Source organism: Vidua chalybeata, chromosome 14 (assembly GCF_026979565.1).
Source record: "Vidua chalybeata isolate OUT-0048 chromosome 14, bVidCha1 merged haplotype, whole genome shotgun sequence".
NCBI classification, from domain to species: Eukaryota; Metazoa; Chordata; class Aves; order Passeriformes; family Viduidae; genus Vidua; species Vidua chalybeata.
Genome location: NC_071543.1, coordinates 8,474,038 through 8,493,451, shown reverse-complemented (window position 1 = coordinate 8,493,451; position 19,414 = coordinate 8,474,038). Strand labels below are relative to the sequence as shown.

At 42.1% G+C, this 19,414-nt stretch overlaps 1 protein-coding gene across 1 annotated transcript in view; it reads right to left on the bottom strand.

Moving 5' to 3' along the window:
* The window catches only part of COL4A6 (collagen type IV alpha 6 chain), a 112,638-nt gene that overhangs the window by 26,257 nt on the left and 66,967 nt on the right, over window positions 1-19,414 (bottom strand). The window contains exons 4-14 of the mRNA XM_053956055.1: window positions 13,505-13,639; window positions 12,321-12,365; window positions 6,575-6,691; window positions 5,738-5,806; window positions 4,836-4,871; window positions 4,367-4,429; window positions 3,698-3,733; window positions 3,519-3,560; window positions 2,568-2,660; window positions 1,540-1,593; window positions 100-159 (exon numbers count right to left, since the gene is read on the bottom strand). Of these exons, the coding sequence (XP_053812030.1) occupies window positions 100-159; window positions 1,540-1,593; window positions 2,568-2,660; window positions 3,519-3,560; window positions 3,698-3,733; window positions 4,367-4,429; window positions 4,836-4,871; window positions 5,738-5,806; window positions 6,575-6,691; window positions 12,321-12,365; window positions 13,505-13,639 (750 nt within the window). The remainder of the gene's footprint in view (window positions 1-99; window positions 160-1,539; window positions 1,594-2,567; window positions 2,661-3,518; window positions 3,561-3,697; window positions 3,734-4,366; window positions 4,430-4,835; window positions 4,872-5,737; window positions 5,807-6,574; window positions 6,692-12,320; window positions 12,366-13,504; window positions 13,640-19,414) is intronic.

Sequence of the window (19,414 nt, the reverse complement as noted above, 5' to 3'; positions counted from 1 at the left end):
GTTGCATAGGAGCACATCACTGCAGGGAATGAATCTGTTGATGAAAAGCCCACTTCATGTGTTTGAGAAGGCATTTAAAGACTTGGTGAAGTTACCTACCCGGCCACCTGGTAAGCCAGGCACACCTTTTTCTCCTTTCTCTCCAACACCTCCAAAGCCCTGAGGAAAAATATCAACATTAAATCTATGTGATCTGTTTGGAATTGAACAGCACATCCCTAAGTAAAGGGAACACAAACCTATTTATACAAACAGTACAATAGCAAGACAAAGGGAGCTGACTGTTTCTGCTGGGACTACTTTGTCCCAGAAAGAAAAGCTCCTATCAATCAGACTTGGCAGTATGTGCAGTACAGTACCTGCTTTATTCCCCAAAACTTCTATCCATTTAAACCATGGCAGATATTTCAGTAGTAACTGCAAGTGACCCCATGTTTCAGACAGCAAAGACCTGCCAATGCTACTCTGTATTCTATTCTACATTGAGAAATTCTTTCAAGTCTCATTTCTTAACAGCAGCAGCTCAAGGGAATGTTCAGGGCACGCTTTTCCCTTCCAAAGCCCATGAATGACACAAAACTAGCATTTTCACACTCAACATATGGAAATATTTGGTGGCTTTCCCAGTCAGCAAGAAGTATCAAATCCAGAGATAGAACACCAGGATTTAATTTCAGCAAGAGTTACAGTAGTTAAGCAATTTCCAGGCTTAAGCCTTAAAATATCTTACAGTTGTGGTTAGGTTTGTACATATGTTCAATTTCATCAGCTTCAATGGGTCTCTTGTGGTGCATAAAGCTAAGCATGGAACATGTCCAGAAAGGCTAATAACAAACTGTGCTTCATGTACAGGTTTTTCTTGCACATATTTCTCCTAAGAACATCTGTACACAAAATAAACTGGCAAACAATTTATCTTATTAGTCAGAAGTTCCCAAAAATATTTATTCCCTAAACTTATTGTAACAACCTCTGTTTACAAAATGCTTTAAGCTGGGAAATAGCTCTCAAGAATTCAGGGGTAAATTGTTTTTCTTAATTCATATAGAGAAGATGCAACACCATACTGAGCTGATGAGCACTAATATTAAACAGCCCATTTTAATTGGGTGTATATGAAAAGAAAGATCTGCATGTGCTTTACAGCCTTAAAGTAAAATAACAAAATATATGTTTAGATATAATAAAAGGGAAAAAACCAGCATTTTAAAAATGTCTGTGGGACAAGGAACACTGCCATCAAGTGGCCATGCCACAGGTAGAGCTCCGAGCACATCTGCAAACAGCAGGCTGCAGGCACTGAAATCTGGGCAGCTTTGCAAGTCTGTAGTAGGACAGCATTTTATTCTTTGTATCTACAGGACAAAAAACTATCACACTACAGTTACATTCTTCAAAAAGTCTTGTGAACACTCTTATCAGATTTTCAAAGTTCTCTGGTGCCTAGAAACTCTTGTAGAGGCCTTGTGAGCTATTCAGAGGTTGCTGAACCATCTAACCCCTACTGGGCACGTGTTAAAAACACTCCTCTGTCCTCACCGGGATGCCAGGCAATCCTTGGTCTCCGGGGAATCCTTGAGGACCTGGCTCACCCTGGCAAGGGGAAAGAGACAAACACAATAAATCACTGTGCCTGTGAAAGCAAGACCTTCCCTGTCCACCCAAAGCAAAGCTTTGCCCTTTGTTTGCCAGCGAGTGCCCTGGGTTTGTGCCACCATGTGCTGCATCCGAGGCTCTCAGCACAGAGCTTCCTCTGGCACTGCCTGGGAACTGCTGCTCTGCTGCCCACAGTGCTACGAGCCACACCAGGGGCATGCCATACCATCAGCTGGGCAACATGCACAGGGCCTCATGAAAGCAGCAGAACAGCACACGATGAGACAGCAATGCTTTCACAGCTCTGCTTACAACCTCCAGAGTGAGCCCAAAGGAATGGGGTTTGTCTGAGCCTCACCTCACACTCATGTAAATTGACCAAGTACAACAATCGTTCTCACACAGGGGCTCAGGCCAGCTCAGACTGGGCTCCTAAACCTGCCTGTATGAGTCCCAGATTAACTCAGTATGCCTAAATTTCATGTGTCTAGAGAATCTTCAACTCAATCTTAAACCACACAGCTTTCATAAAAACACTGATGACCTAAATTCACATCTCAGTAATAACAATGCAAAGGTGAAAAAAACCTGATTATTTCAGAGTAGTGTGCACTAAGGCAAAAGAGATAGAGCTTCCATTCATTTTTCTAAATTTATTTTTTTTTTTGCTTCAGCTGACACAATCTCACAGGTTTAATAAAAACAAACTACAGTTCACTTATTTTTAGGTTTAATGACAAAAACCTTTAAATAGCTTCCAGATTTCTTCTTCTGAGTGCTGTGTATTCTCTAGTGGTCCACAATGCTCTGAGCTATGAATATTTTTATTCAATAACCATTTGACAGAATAAACTGGTACAGAAAATTATTTTGATTCGGAAGTATAACAGCTCTCACTGTTCAGTAATTTTGTTCATGCTTGAATGAAAGAGCATGGAGAGGGAGAGGGTTTGTAAACTTAATTTACAGACCTTTTCTCCTTGCTTCCCCTTTGGAAATCCCATGAATTCCAGTATTCCAGTGGATGGTGGGGGACCTGGAGGCCCAGGCAGCCCCACATCACCCTGTAGACAAAAGGGGAAGATAGTAACTTAGCAGAGCATGTTTGATTTTCTATGGAAATGCCCTAAAATCAGAAGAAAAAACACTTCAGTTATATCTCATGTATATAAATCTGTGTGCCTGAATGCTGGCATGGGACTTTGGTCATGGGAATCAAAAGATCAGATGGAAAATCAGGATGAACAAAATGCATCTGTTTCCAAAGCCTTGTGGATATAAAAAATGACAAGAAAAAAAAAAAAGGTTCAGCTATTGAACCAACAGGAAAACATTGCAAAAAAACTTTGGGGAGAAATATGAAAAAAAAAGAAGAGAAGGAACAATTAGAATTGTGGAAGGTGGAGAACCAATTTTAACATCAGCAGAATCAAGTCCCAGATTGAGAACTTGAAGAAGCCCCATTTTCCTACTTAAATTCTGACACAGACTGCAAGACACCCATGTAGGATAGGGAGACTATAAATTACACACCAGTTGACTCGAAGAATGTAATGAAAGCCAGGAAGAATGAAGTCATTGGAATAACTCAATACAACAGGTGATGGTGCAAAGAAACTGAGAAGTGGAGATTCAAAAGATGTCCAACAACCTCAGGTCTTGATTACCACGAAATTACTGCACTGACTTGAGATTTCCCCTTCTTCTTCACCCAGAAAAGGCTCCCATCCTTTTTAGCGTACCAACAAATAAGGAAGCAGCAAGATTCTTGAGTATTTGAACTGCCAATCAGTCCAAGGGAAGAAGAGAAAAGGGAAAAGAAGAAAATGCTAGAATCTAGCCACTTTCTAGAGGACCAAGCTGCGATGGAATTCTGGAGTATTATTTCGTGCTCTTTCCATAATAAAACAAGTTTCACTTACCTTTTCTCCTTTCTCTCCTTGAAAGCCTAATCCCATGTTACCCTAGGAGAGGAAATAAACATGGATGAATGAATAATAAAACAACAACAACACCACTCCTTATTATCTAAGCCCACAGCACTATTAAACCCCAAAAATTAGGTGTAAAAAAAAAAAAACCAGGAAAGGTAGCTACTTACTTTTGGACCTGGTGGCCCAGGGGGACCCACTGGACCCTAAATGTAAACAAGACAAAGATTTTATTCCTTTTGACTTAATTAGGATGCAAACAATTGGAGCAATGCTGGGATCTGCAGTGGTACCTGAACTTTCTTGCCTCCAAAGCAAAAGCAACACACGTGCTCTCAAGTCCTCACATCTCTAATAGCACAGCTCTTTGGCAGCGTTATTAACTGAGAGAAAACTTCAACTTAAACCCAACAAAAATGTAGTTTAGTTTTACCTTTGCCCAATAGAAATTCTCTTGTAGGATCTTGAAAAAGCAACTGTTACACATCTCATGGCAACAAGCGCTCCAAGCGTCAGAGATCAGCCTATTCCCCCTGGCCCTGGGATGAGGCAGTGCTCAGAACAGTGCAATAAGATGTTGATGTTTGCACTGCAGAGCTCTGCTGGAGCCCTCCTTTGCTCCTCTGGATGCCCAGAGAGGAGCCTTTGCTCTTGTGCTCAGATCAAAGTGACCCAAAACTGAGCATCCTATGCTGGAAGTCAGCTGTGCTCAGTGTTTTCAGATGCACAGGCACTCTGGCTCATTGTCATGACACAAACAGAGACAAGGGAAAGAGAAGGGACAACTGCCACCAGTTTGAACTCTTCTATCAACAAGTGCAACAGCTGAGGTCTCTTACCTGCAAACCTGGTAATCCTATAGGGCCTGCAGGACCTATTGGACCTGGAAAACCTTTTGGGCCCTATAAAAAGAACAGAAGACAAATAGAGGATGTGTAGAATTTACCCCAACAAAACCCCCCAAAGTGAGTCTCAGGAAACATTAAGTAATATCCTCTATGTTAAGAAAGCCAATTTAAAAATTACAGCAATTTATTTCATATTATTAGATGTACTTTGAAAATCCAAGTTACAGAGTTCAGTGGTAGAAGGGAGTTTGATTTGAAAAAGGAATAATGAAATAGGTAATAGGAAAAATTGGACTTCCTCTACTCATACCCTTACAAATCTAGAATTGCTTATACTACTGGTATCACACATGTAAATACACTTCCCACTAATTTGAAAAGGTCCCTTGAGAATCCATACCTGAAAATGGACCTACTAAATATTGTTTAAAATCATTATGCCCCATATTAAACAACTTACAGGAACTCCATCCAATCCAGGAAGACCATTTTCACCCTAAAAATCATAAATGCATATGTATAAATTACACCACATTATTGCAGCAAACTACAAGAAACATCAAGCTTTGTATAAATAGAAATATTTGCTGTTAGTTAATATTAGATCAAGTGCAAATGGGAAAATATCTTGAAATCTGTGTTTCTATATTTGAATTGGGTAATGGAGACCTCTAGAGAAATTGGAACCATTTTATTTACGTTTAACAAGAGAAAATAAAGTGGCATTAAAAATATTAATTATAAAACCACTGAAAATACATTATAAAAACTCTTACTATATGATTGCTATAAAATGTGCAAAAGCATATCATCATAATATGAAATTATCTTCATTTCCTATAAATACAGATGTAAATTAATAAAGATCTATTTAACTTTTACAAACTTATGAATGTACATAATGTGAATAGAATTTTAGAAAGGTTCCTAATTTTGACCAGCAAAGTCAGTGTGAGAGGCCTTATATCACAGAGTGAATTTTTTAATATTTTCAATATTTAATGAAGCATGTATGTAAACCAAGAATGTGATTGATAAATTTCTAGTGCTTTCCTGTACAGGAAACACTGAGAGGCAGCTGGAACCTCACAGTAGAAGTTGTAACATGCACTGAACAGTAACAGGATGAGCAATGTCTCAGCATCCCAGTATGGGATGAACAAGATCTCTTCAAAGACCAAGCAATTCCAGGTTCTGAGAGCATTCTGTGCTATCATTAATGAAGTTATTACAAGGCCTTTTGCACAGCTCTGCTCTCAGACACCCAGGACTGACACCATGAACTTGCAGTATCAGCCCTGCAACTGTAACATCAAGGAGTTTCTTGTACTGCATTTTCTCCTGTGTGATGACAAGTCTTACCTTCATTCCTTTAAGACTGCCTTGAGCAAAAACAGGTTCTCCTTTAAGGCCTTTTGGGCCAGGATGACCCTGATTAAAAAAAAAATAATAAAAAATAAATTTCTTGAAAAAATACTGCTTTATTTTTGAAAGAATCTCTAATTAGCATAATGAGCAAGGCAAACTCCTGGCTCCAGTTAACTGTAAAAGTACCACTGCTGCTTTGTCCGAGAAGCTGTGCTATTATGAGAACTAAAGACTTCCTGCAGCTCTAGAAAAACAAGGTTCTGCAAACATTTTCTCTGTTATTTTCCTGTTTATATTAGATTTCCCTTTCATTTTAGGCCTTTGACAACCTTAGATCCTATTTGAACCTGTCTGACATGGTGTAACTCCCCTGTTCATATACATATACACATCAATGCCATTTAGTGGGACCTGGGCAGGCTCGAGGGATGGGCCCATGTAAACCTCACCAAGTGCAAGACCCTGCAACTGAGCTGGGGCAATCCCAGCCATGGATTCAGGCTGGGCAAGGACTGGATTGAAAGCAGCTCTCGAGAAGGACTTGGGGGTACTTGTGGATGAAAAACTGCCAGTGTGAGTTTGCAGCCCAGCCAGCCACCCATATCCTGGGCTGCATCCAAAGCAGCGATGGCAGCAGGTGAGGGAAGGGATTTTATCCACAGGATCTTAATTTTAGCCTCAAAGTGGATAAGAAAATTAAGCTCTAACAGTTCTAATGAACTTAGGGTTTTTTGCATTCTTCCTAAGTACTTGGCAGTTACTTCTCCAGCAATGTCACAAAAAGCAAATCCTGGTTTAGTGACGACAGAAGACATTTGAGTTGGGACGTACAGGCAGTCCAGGTAGGCCAGGAAACCCATTGGGTCCAGAAATGCCGCGACTCCCCGTGGTGCCATTGCAGCCATCGAGGCCAGGCGGGCCTCTGGGTCCAGACTGCCCAGGGTGACCCTGTGGGAAAGAGAGAGAATGACCAACAGGATCATTATGTGCTAGTAACACTGTTGTCCACAGAAAACTGGTATCTTCCTTCCAAATGGCAACACAAACAAAAATAATTGCACAACTCCCAAGCAAGTTCAGTGTATGGCAGAGTGCAACAGAACAAGCTTCTTCAGCCAGCTTTGTTTATCCTCCCTAAAGGTTAAATCCTAAAACACTGGCTGCATTCATCTGATTACCTTTTTGTCCAAGGGATAGTTTTCTGAAGTACATAACTTGTGCATGAGTAGGTCCCAAAAGGGACCATCCCACAGCAGTGTGAACCATGTGGAACGTAACAGTGTCAAACAGCACGCAAGGGTGCACCTGACACCAGGAATGGAAGCTGCTCATGTGAAAGAAAGGGCAGAGGCACACTCAACAATACTGAGCATTTATAATTCAAATCTGCTTGGAGTTTCAGTGACTCCTCTTCCTCTCCAGTGTGGATTCTTTCTTTTAATAGACCAACAGATGTTAAAGCTCCACTATCAGGCCATTCAAGCAAAACTGCTTTATTTGTTATATTAAACATAAGACCTTAGGCAAAGCAACTGGGAGAAAGATCCAATTAAACTGACAACATTTTTTAAAAAGTATTTGCAATGGCCAATTATTAATCAAGCAGAGCAAAATACAATTGAACCTAATTCTGATTTCACACATCTTTTGCCCTGGTATAGCTCTCCTAATTTGACTGCAGCTTTCTCGACATGGTACTAGTGCAAAAGAGATCAAAGTTTGGGACTTCAGGTAGTTTTTCTTCAGTGCCACATGAGTATGTGAGGGCAGAAGGCAGAAAGGCAGAACTATCAGTCACAATGCCCAAGTGTCAGGCAGCTCCTTATTCTGTACTGCTTTTCCTATAAGTGAGTCCTGTGGCACTCAACAAGACCGTTTTAAGGCAAGAAGAAAAATTAAACTTATGGAGATAGTATCAGTAACTTGACAGTTCTCTCCCTGCTCTGTACACAGTGATCTTGACTCATCCCAAAAGTACTTTTGTTTGATCCCAAAGATTTGTCCTTAAGATATGGCACTAAGCGAGTTATGACTCACATTAGGAAAGTAAAAAAAAAAACAACCAAACATGGATAAAATGGAGATAAAGCAGAACATTAACAATCCTTCATGCCTGACACTTAAAATTAAACACATTTGCAACACTAAAGATCTTCCCAATCCAAGCCAATAGCACATACTGAGATGAAACTCAATGAGAACTTTGCAGTAATGCAAAGCTTTTTATCTAAGGATCTTTAATTAGCTTGAAAAAAATGTGGGAATTCTATAACCTAATTTTATAGATGGGAAGCTTGGGACACACAGTAGCAGGGTGATTTTCTCAAGGATGCAGAACAACTTAGGCCATATTTATGTAATTACTCGAGCTGATCACTGGCCTCAGCTACCGCCAGGACTATTCCACATTGCTGCTTATTCATATGTACCTCCTCTCTGTGCTGGCAGAGTAGGAAACAAACAGCAGAGAAATAACTGTTCTATTTCTTAATGGGGTTAATTTCCAGTCAGATGAAATCCTTGGTCCAGCTCATTTGGCAACTGCATTGAGATTTGTGCCAACAAAATCGAAAGGGACCTGATCTGCTTTCTGTCAGTCAACAAAGTACAAACTGAATCAATGTCAGGTGTGTCTCAACTGCCTGATTAAGGCAGCTCACCCAGACAAGTATAAATTTGAGATTTAACAAGGAATGGAATGAAGTAATTCTAAAGCATTACCATCAGAGACCACTACATTAACAGTACCAGTTGCTCTGATGATTAGTTGCTTGTCAAAATAACCACGTGTGGTGTGCAAGCAGGGACTTGCCAGGCCCTGGTAAAGCAACTGGAGTAGGCTGAAGCAGCAATTTATTGCCACTTAGATTTTTCTCTTAGAAATTACTTCATTAATTTGATCCATGCAGGATGTCATAGCCAAGAGCATCACATCTCTGACAGGACAGGCAGTGACTGCAGAGTCAGAGGCCAGAGTTGTCAGTGTCTACCAGGTTTTCACCTTGTTTACAGCATAAACAAGACAGGAGCTACGTGGGACAAGTGCACACGTATCTGGTTACAGCACAAGGTGACCAGCTGCAAGGTTTAGTGAAGCTGAAAGGGCCAACATCTGCCCCTCAGAGTGAGACAACAGGGAGCCAAGCTGCTCCAGCTTTCCTGCTGGCTGAGAGCCAGCCCGTGGCACGCAGCTGCCGGGTGAGCCGTGTCCTGGGAAACGCTTTGGGTGAGATCTCCTAACTCTCAGACCAAGACAGCCTGTAAGAGGCCCAAAGGACTTTGGTATCCTCTTAAAATGTGAGTAGGTTTTACAGGGAGAGGACACAAAATATGCTGATCACAGTGATTTCTTATGTGTGCTAAATAAATCTGTGCCCCTGTCACTTAATCCCATGGCATCCATGTCTGTGGTTCTGTGCCAAAACATGACACAGACTGACACACAAGCACAAACACACATTCTGTGTCTTTTGCTTTAGGAAAACAACCCACAGGATTTCCTACTTCAAAGCTAATCTGCAATCAGAGTTCATAATATTTTGTTTTAAGACTCTTATCTGAGGAGATATTGAACACCCACAACTGACTTCCTTGAGTTGCTAAGTCCTGCCTTAAAAGAACCTTTTTCCCAGGGGTTTAAAATACTGATTTAAAGTATGGTTTGACCTAAAAAAGTGGTGGCTAATAGTTTCATTGCTCTCACCTCCTCTAATTCCTGTTTTGGCAGATGTGCCAATTGAACACAAGCACCTCAATTGACTAAGGCACAAGACTTTCACAGATTTTACTTATACATGTCAGGATGATTAGTTTACAGATCTGAGTTAAAACACAGGCTGGAGAGATGCTTGTGCTCTCTGTACCCAGAAAAGGAGAGATTTGGTGTGAGACAGATAAGGAAATTTGAACTGGTTATCTGGGCCCTCTCTCTCTGACTCTTGTTTGTACACTGACACTGTGATCTCAAGGGGCCTCTTTTCTAAATCAAACAGTGTAAAGGCAATCCCAACAGGAGAGTTCCACAAATAATTAAAAGCAGAGAAACAAATGCAATTAGGGATGAATACAAAATTAATTGAATAAGCAGTTTAATGGGTTGCTAAGGCAAGTGGCCTTTCTACAGCCATTGGCAATGCTTGCATTTACTCTAGGAAGGTCACAAACCTGCCTCTTCATTTAGCTTTGGCTTTCATGGCACAGACAAGGGCTCACTTATCATAAAAATATTTCCTTCTAGAGCCCGTTGGACAGTTCAGGAAAAGCTATATACATCTCCCAGCTTCAGTTCCAGCCTTTGCCAGAGGTGTCTTTGAATCTTGTCCCATAGGAAAAAATAAACTTCCCAAGTAGGACTAAGGATTTGAGGGCTTCTCCTACAGCATGACATGAAAGTCTAGCAGTAAACACATGTAGCTGCTGTATTTACTAGGTTAAAGGGATTAGTCAGGCCAGCTGTAACAACATGATTTACTTGCCACCAGCATTCCCCAAGGGAACTCTCAGGAATACCACTTCCCTTAAGGTCAGCAGTGGGATTCCCCTCTGAATAATGGCCTTGCCCATGGCCATGACTAAACTACACCTGCCCACACTAACATACCTGCATACTACAAAGGATCTCTCTTCATATTTGGATGTGCAGAGATAGCAATATCTTTTTACTTCTGCCATCTTTCTCAGACACACATGTTCTCTCCTTTGCTCTACATTCCACACATCCATACGAAGTGTCTATATTGGCACACACTTCACAAAAAATCTAAGTTGCTCCCTATCCTGAAATGTAATGGCAAAAGTGAAAATATTTATTCAAGCAGTGGTGGTTGCTATTTTCACCCTACAATGGAAGCATTTATCTTAGTGGTTATAATGTAAACTGTATGAACAAGTTTCTCTTTCCCCCTTTTCTGCCCTGCACTTGTGGCACACAAGAGCCACAGTGCTGAGCACTTTGCTACTCATGACCAGCAAAATCTGCCTCTTTCCCATTCACCCACCTGCAGAATGTTGCAAAGCAGAATAGATCTGCATATGCTGGAGGCTCTGAATCCTCTCATCTGCCTCCCCTTCTCTCTCCTTGGAATGCCTGTCGCTGCCAACTACCTGGCAATGGCTGCTGCTCTACCTCTGCCTCCCCTCCTTGTTGGGAATCCCCTTTCTCCAGAGCCTCATCTGAAAAAACACCCTAAGAACAGCATGTTCCCACAGTGTGTTCAATTAAATTAAGTATTATGGGAACAGCTTGTTCTCTTCAGACCTAGACAGTTGGCTGGTGGTAAAAGCAAAAAAAAATTAGCAGCAAGGGAGTATAGCAGGAGAGAAAACAGGCAAGGATGAGCAGAGGGGGACTAAAGGACAAGGGCCAGGAAGGAACTGGAATCAAACAAGCTCATTAACAAGGCCAACTGTGCATTTTCAGCCAATCTATCATAACTATTCAGTATTTGATATGAAGTAAGAAAACACTGCTCAGTTGTTGGAGCTTTTAGCCATCTGAGAAAGCAGAAAAGATGAGAAAGAGTATGAGCATAGTCTGAAGGTACAATGACACACAGAATGGGAAAAAAATGCCTTCAAGAAAATAAAAATTATTCTAATATCAGAAGGAGAAAGGATGAGCCAAATAGGGTAGAAAGAGTAAGGAAATTTGGGGCAACTTCTGAAGTTGTTAATGTCCAGTTAATGTTCCCCTGAAATACAGAAAGATACCTCTGCAAAAATCACTGGAGAGACCAAGCAAAAGAAAGCTGGCCAAAACACTGTAGCCACATAGTTTTTTATAAACTGTCTCTAGAATGCAAAGTTCTAAAGAATGAAAGAAACACAAAGTTCCTGATGGTCAGGGCAAGTGGTTACTTACCTGTCACCTGATCTAAACCAGACTAGAACCTAGAGGAGAATTAAGGGTTATCTGGAGAGCCTCAGCTCTCATCAGTGTTTTCATTCATGTCATAGCAAAAGATGATTGAGGGAGACCTGGAAACAGCTATCACATACAAGAAAGCTACCACAAAGCAAAAGTGAACAATGTTCTCTTTGTGTCTCTGATCAGTAACACAAGAACTAAGAGCTTTAAACTGCAGAAAGAGTAAAGTTAGGCATTAGCAAAGCTTTTCTAATAGAGAAGTTAGAAGAGAAGTTCTAATAGAGAAGTCTCCATTATCACAAGGTTTTAAGAACTGGTTAGGAAACACACAGGCTAAAAATGGCCTGAAGCACAGCTGATCATGCCTGTTTGACTCCCTGAGGTCCCTTTCAATTCTGCAAATCTTTGATTTTATGAAACAGTGTTTTTTAGGCAGCGTTGAGGGAACATGGTGCTGAAAGAAAAGCTAATCAATCATGCAAACAATCCCCATGTAACTCAGGCTCATTTTCTGATATATATCAGCTTTCTATTGTCTTCCAAAAGAGCATGGAATCACCAGGTGGATTAACAAACATTTCCATCTTCCTCCAGATAGAAGACAGAAATTGCAAGGTACACTATGCATGTGCTAGGAAAATCTAATCATGTTCAGGTGCTTTTGGTTGTTATTACTATTCAGGTGATTTATATTTACATACAAAAACTTACTGGGATCCCATTGATGCCCTGGAATCCTGGAACTCCCATTGGACCCTGAAGAAAAAAGAGTACACATTACATTTCACTTCATTGGTCTGTATATTTCAGTTACCTGTGAGATATTTTTCACGCCAACACTTTCAGTCTTGGACTTCTGCTTTCAAAACCAAAAGGAGCAAACTATCTCAGGCAGATTGCCTCTGACCACAGGGGTCAGTGAAGACAGGAACTGAGCATCTGAGCTTGACTGGATGCCAAATGAGTGTTTCAGGAATGTTTTAATCAGGCAATTTAAAGTAAAAATATAATCTCCTACTGCACATCTGGGGAAAACAAGATGCCAGGAAAATAAACAATCTGCTATACATGTAACCCTTGTCTTTCCAAGAGTTACAACAAAGCTTACATATTTTTCTGTCTACAGTTGGAGAGGACCCTCAGAGACATGCAGACCACTGCATTAACTACAGACTGCCCAAGCTGCAAGTAATTACCACACCTTGTTGCTCTGCTCTGAACAGTAGCAAAACAGACTGTATAAGCAGAATTCCCTTACTTGTTCTTGCTTTGGAAAGGTAAAATATATTTCTCCCACAAGAGATGAAGAGAGAGAATCTTATGGCATGTTGGTATTGCATATGTAGCATTTCAGGGGATAGAAACAGTTCTGGCGTAACTGGATTTTTTTTTTTCAGCACAAAGAAATTGTTTCCAATCTTGCACATTGCATTCATTGACACCTACACCTACACTCTATTTATTATGACGTAGTTTGTTGTACTCTTTTTGTTAGAAATAACTTTGCACCTGCAAAACTGAACTTCAGATTTTATTTAGTACCCATTCTTTTTGCTTTTCTAGACACCAGCTCAGGATCTTCACAGGAACCAGCCCCATGTGTCCCTGCACAGAGTGTGAATAATAGCCATCTACCCCTGGGCATGTGAAGTGACAGACTACTTGCAACAGCAATACTCACTTGGCTGTAGCTCACCTACCAGCATGGCTACACTGTTCAGTAGCTTTAGCATCTGTATTCTCATTCAAAAATAAATGCTGACAATTCTCTAAAGATATTGTTGAAATGCCATTGTATTTTAATCCCTGGACATATAGCCCAAGATTATTCACTCAAAAATATACACAAGACCGTAGAACTATTGCAGGGACAGAAAAGTCACTGCTGAGCCTACCTTGTCACCTTTCTGTCCAGCTGGTCCAGGAGGGCCCACTGCTCCTCTCTCACCTTTTGCTCCAGGCAAACCTTCTGGGCCAGTAAATCCAGGTGCTCCTATTGGTCCTTGAAGCCCAATTGGTCCTGGTCGACCCTAATATACATTAAAAACAAGTCAATGCATCATCTCCAGAAACTCCTTTGTAATTACTCTTTCCAACTCAACTTTCAAAGCAATTTGATACCTCTCTGAGTAGGACATCCTAAAGTTTTCCCTGTCTATTGTCAGACAAAGACTGCCCAAAATTGCACACAGGACTTGAGATGGGGCCACACCAGCACAGAGTAGAGAAGAACAACCACCTGCCTAAACTGTCTGGTGATGATGTGCTGAATCATTAAGGTTGGAAAACTCCTCCAAGATCAATCTAGCCTTTGACTGAATACCACCATGCACATGAAACCATATTTCCAAGTGCTACATCCGTTCATTTTTTGAACAATTACAGGCATGGTGACTCCACTATGTTCCACTTCTTAACCACTCTTTGCAGTGAAGAAATTTTTCCCAATATCCAACCCGAGTCTCCTCGGGCACAACTTGAGGCCGTTTCCCCTTGCAGGATCGCTGCCTGCCCAGAAGAGACTCACCACAACCTCCTTTCAGAAAGCCATAGGGTCCCTACCGAGCCTCCTTTGCTCCAGGCTACACAAGCCCAGCTGCATCAGGCGCTTCTCCTCACAGCTGTGCTCCAGACCCCTGAGCTGCTTTGCTGCCCTGCCCTGGACACGCTGCAGCAGCAGCTCAGGGCGCGGGGCCGCGGGCACAATGCCCCACCCGGCAGGAGCCCGAGCCCCGCGGGGAGCGGCGCTCGGGGAGCAGTGCCGGGCGCTGCCGGCAGAGGGCGCGGCCGCCGCGGGTTGGCGCTGCCGGCCGTGCCCGGCTCGGGAGGCGCCCTCGGGAGCTGCGCTCGGGCCGTGCCCGGCTCGGGTGGTGCCCGGTTTGGGAGCTGCCCTCGGGAGGTGCCCGGCTCGGGAGGCGCCCTCGGGAGCTGCGCTCGGGCCGTGCCCGGCTCGGGAGGCGCCCGGCTCGGGAGGCGCCCTCGGGAGCTGCGCTCGGGCCGTGCCCGGCTCGGGAAGCGCCCTCTCGGGAGCTGCGCTCGGGCCGTGCCCGGCTCGGGAGGTGCCCGGTTTGGGAGCTGCCCTCGGGAGGTGCCCGGCTCGGGAGCTGCCCTCCGGCCGTGCCCGGCTCGGGAGGTGCCCGGTTTGGGAGGTGCCCGGCTCGGGTGGTGCCCGGTTTGGGAGGTGCCCGGCTCAGGAGGTGCCCGGTTTGGGAGCTGCCCTCGGGAGGTGCCCGGTTTGGGAGGTGCCTGTTTTGGGAGCTGCCCTCGGGCCGTGCCCGGCTCGGGTGGTGCCCGGTTTGGGAGGTGCCCGGCTCGGGTGGTGCCCGGTTTGGGAGGTGCCCTCGGGTGGCACCGCCCGCCGTCACCGCGCCACACCGCCCTGCTGGGCTGTGCCCAGGGAGGCCAGAGACCACGCTGAGGTCCCACAGCATCAGCAGAAAATGCACTCCATGGCTGTGCTTTCTACCGGCAAGACAATCAGTGGGTTACACAAAATTACCCGCGTAAAGGATCAGGATTTAGAGTAAAACAGAATAGAGGCAGAAGTTAAAAAAACCCCACACCTTAATAATTCCACCACATAATTCCCCCTCTTAATTCTCATGTCCATGGAAGTGTGTTTCCCTTTTACTTCCCTAACTCCATAAAACAGAAGAAGGAATGCAGCTCCCCGCTGCAAGTGTTTCAGTAATCTCAGCTGGAGACATACAAAGCCCTGACTCATGGCTTGGCAGGTAAATGACTTTTACTGTTAATTTAAAAATGCAGTGTTACATGTTTAAAATCAAGCAAAGTGAAACAAAGTGTACATGATTTTAAAAATTCTTTTTCCAGGATCATTTCTAATACCTGTTTAGGCTAAAATATTTTTCCCATATTCCATGTGTCTTTCTTCACTCTTGTTGCAGTTTTCTTTTAACTGCAACAATTCTCCCATATCATACTTTCTGTTGTGATTGTTTCATCCTGGCCTTTTAACTGAGGTCAAGTGCATGTTCGATATTTCATACCTTTTCTGTCTAGACACTATCCATAGTGTGCACTTCCAGAGGCACAGACTCACATCTGAAAAGGCTTTAATGATGATTATTTTTAGCTTTCTTCACTCTGGGCTAATTATCAATGGAATCCTTTATATTGGAAACTATATAATCAGAACATTAATCCCCAAATCTTCAGCTGTCCTTCGCAACCATACACAACAAGAAACATGTTAAAAATCACGTGCTCTGCTCTCACTTAAAAACGTTAAAGCTGAGACTGAATTTCCCACAATCACAAGCAATTCAGAGGCTTTCAGGCAACAATTCACTTACAAAGCGTGGATTGTGGACTGTTTACCTCAAGGCACCACAACAGTGCTGAAGCATAACCTAAAAATGTTACACTTACAGTCTTACTTACCTCTCACAAAAGAAATGGCATCCAAGACCCCACCAATTTTGTAGAGAAAACACACTGTGAATTCCTCATTTGTTAGAATTGCCAATACTTCTGTATTCCATTAGCTTGATTGCCTGGTTAATGACAGTGTTTCACAATGACTGGAACTGATGGGAATTAGCATTTTAGGAGGCTTTTGTTTTGCTCTGCTGCAGGTGGCTCTGAGAAATATATCTAGACTGGAGAGTAAAGACCAGCAACTACACCTTTTGCTTGTGTTTGGATGAGCAGCTCTTGGACAGAAGAATTAAATATGTTCTCTGTGATTTCAGGGCCCACAGCTAAATAGCTCTCTCCTGCATTAATGCCCTACAAGAAAGATTTTAACAGCACTTGAAGATTTTGTCCAGTGCCTTGGAGTGTCACTAAAGCACAAGGACACAGTAAAGTGCTTCTAATCTCTCTGATAATGTGATTATGCCATGATAATCAGGCTCTCAAGAATTCCCACTGTTTCTTTTGAAGTCTGTGTGGATGGAAATGATGTTTTCTATGCTGAAACAAAGGACTTGCCTTCACTGCTAAAAAAGCAGTATTTTTCGTCACTCAGCAGCACTCCCATGAACTGTTCCAAGATTAAAGCATTATAAAGAGCAGGCACAGTGGCATGCAGGAGCAATTCGAGGATAACAGCACAATGAAGACTCAGGTTTTACCATAAGGAAAACTTACAGAGCTCAATGCCACATGGAACTTCTGTCTGACCTGAATGTGCTCACCTGGTCTTTACTGGGCTTTAGCACCAGGATTGCTCTTACTTACCCAAAGGATAAAAACAATAAAACAACTCTTACCAGTGAGGACAAGCTGAAATATAAAACGTGGATTACATCAAACAAAAACTACAATGAATCAACAGAGCCCCCTATTTTTCATCTTTAACGTTCAACATTAGCAATTAATGCAAGTGGTATCATTTTGGTTTTTTAAGATGTATGACAATTGTTTTTAAAAAGAGGAAAATTATAGAATACTAATAATATTAAGCAAAACAAAGCAAATTAAATTACTGTGACTTGTGAATGTTCTCTCAAATGCCCATTAGAATTTCATATGTGAAATCTATGACCTGCATTCTCAAACATATTTGTGCACCAGGCTTTTACATCTCTTTTACATCTCTAAATGAGATGCCTGTCTGTAATGAATATGATGCTGGTAAAAATAGCATTTTATTTTTAATATACCTGGGCATTTTCATAGTTAATTTTGGATTCTGACCAAGTTTATGTCACAAGATCACCATGAATCATGTGCATCTCTGTTATGCACATATCCATTGCCAACCGTTACAAACACACAGCTGGCTCAGACATTCAGCTTTCCATTCTCAATGTGTGGTAAGCAAGAGCAAAAAATGCCTGGAAAAGGAACCTCCCATTGCTTCTGAGTCACCACACTGCAGAAGGCAGTAAAACCAAACAGCCTGAAAGTGTAATTTGATGGCAGTGTCTTTCAAGGTGGAAAAGGTTCTGCAACATGTACCTTCTTCCTTATACCCTTTTAAATTCACCTGCCTGCCAGGGTGTCATGAGGAAAGGCTTGAACAATGGGTAATGATGGGGCCTCTGCTGCTGCACAACCCAACACATCACAGTTTCTCTATTGTCTCTACCCCTTTTGGCAACTCTAATACCCCACGTACATTTTCGCCCACTGAAGCAGAGCTGCTACACATAGCATTGCAAATTCCAAACATTCTTTTATTTCCCATTGCCTCTGTGAGCTTGTAGAATAAAGCGTAAATCTATTTGATTTGTCACTGTGTAAAGGAACACACATGGAAGTGGTATGGAACCACTGGATAGGCCACTTATTTCTGGGACAAAAAAAGCCCCAGACATATACTTGAGGAACAATTCAACTGGCCTAAGTCACTGTCAAATGCCAACTCAGTGATTCATGACCATAAAAAACACTGGAACACACTAAGAAAAATCTAGCACCTTTGGTAACTAAGCAGATAATACTACTGATCAGGAAGGGCAGAAGTGAATCCTATTTTTGTTAGTAAATTTGTAGACTGCCATATTTCAAGCAGAAGAGCACTATTCATTTTCTAAGCAAAATTAAGGTCCTGTGTATGAAAAGAGCAACTGAATTTAAATATGCTCATGCCTTCTGAAACTAACACCTGGTTTCTTCCCTATGAGAATCCAGTGACCAAAATTTGTAAAAGGTTCTTATTCACATTCTCTATTCCTTCACCTATTATTTGCCCCATAAAACCTGTTTTATTGACACAAAAGATTACTAGTGAAATATTTACTTCATGAGCAAATACTTTGTTGCTTGAAGCATCTTATGCTTGTTTGATTACATAAAGATGAACCAAACAGCCAACCATTAACTCATTATATTGTGGCCCTAAAAAGTGCATGTTCTCATACACTGCATACTCTAAGGCTGAAACTTTTAAGGAAGATCTACGCATCCAATTCCTGTTGGACAGGACAGCCTGTGCAAGGGACTGGTCCCTCAGGATGCTCTTTCACACACACAGACTGCATTTCCCATTTAAACCAGGGACATTCTCTCTGATGAGAACCACCAGCTTACAAAAGCTGACTCAGGGATCTCCCTGAACTCAGATGAGGACTCTGTCAGTGACTTCCAGTGCAAGGCAGCTGTGTCCACTGCGAGCAGCACGGCCTTGGGCCAACCTTCAGCCTTCCACCTCCACTTCCTCCCTTGCCAACCTTCAGCCTTCCACCTCCACTTCCTCCCTTCTCCTCTTCGGTCTGCCCTGCCTTCACAGCAAGATTCCCACAGCAGTGGTTCTCTCTTGCTAGATAGACAGGGGTAGCACAACAGAGTCCTGCTCTCAGCTGGGGCCCCACAGTTCTACTGTAATAATAATAATTACTGATGAAAACCCCTTCACTATTTTCCTAAATTACAGGTCAGGTATCCAGTGCCCTGCTCACATTCCAGAGTAAGTAATTATTCTCTCTACTGAAAAATGCTTTGTACTTTTAACAAAAATTATTGTTCAGTTTTTCTTCTAAAATCTTAGGGGAAGTCTTAAGTTAAAAATGGCTCCTTTATTTCTGTCATATAATTCATTGCTCCTCTACACAGCTTTTTACTTATACAGCATGAGAAGAATACAAAAAACTGTATGTGCACACAGAAATAATGGACCAGAAAAAAGTCCTGTGCAACAATCCTGCTTCATTCAGCATCCTCCCAAAAATGCCATTGTTTGGGGTTTTCTTCTGTTTTGTTCTCTGTTTAAGGAAGGATATTAGGGTGATAATATTTTAATTTTAACAAAAGCAACAATTTTTTCATGTACCATGTGAAATTCTTTAGTATCACAATGCCTTTCAGAAGCTTTCTGTTTAGGTAAAGCAGCCTTT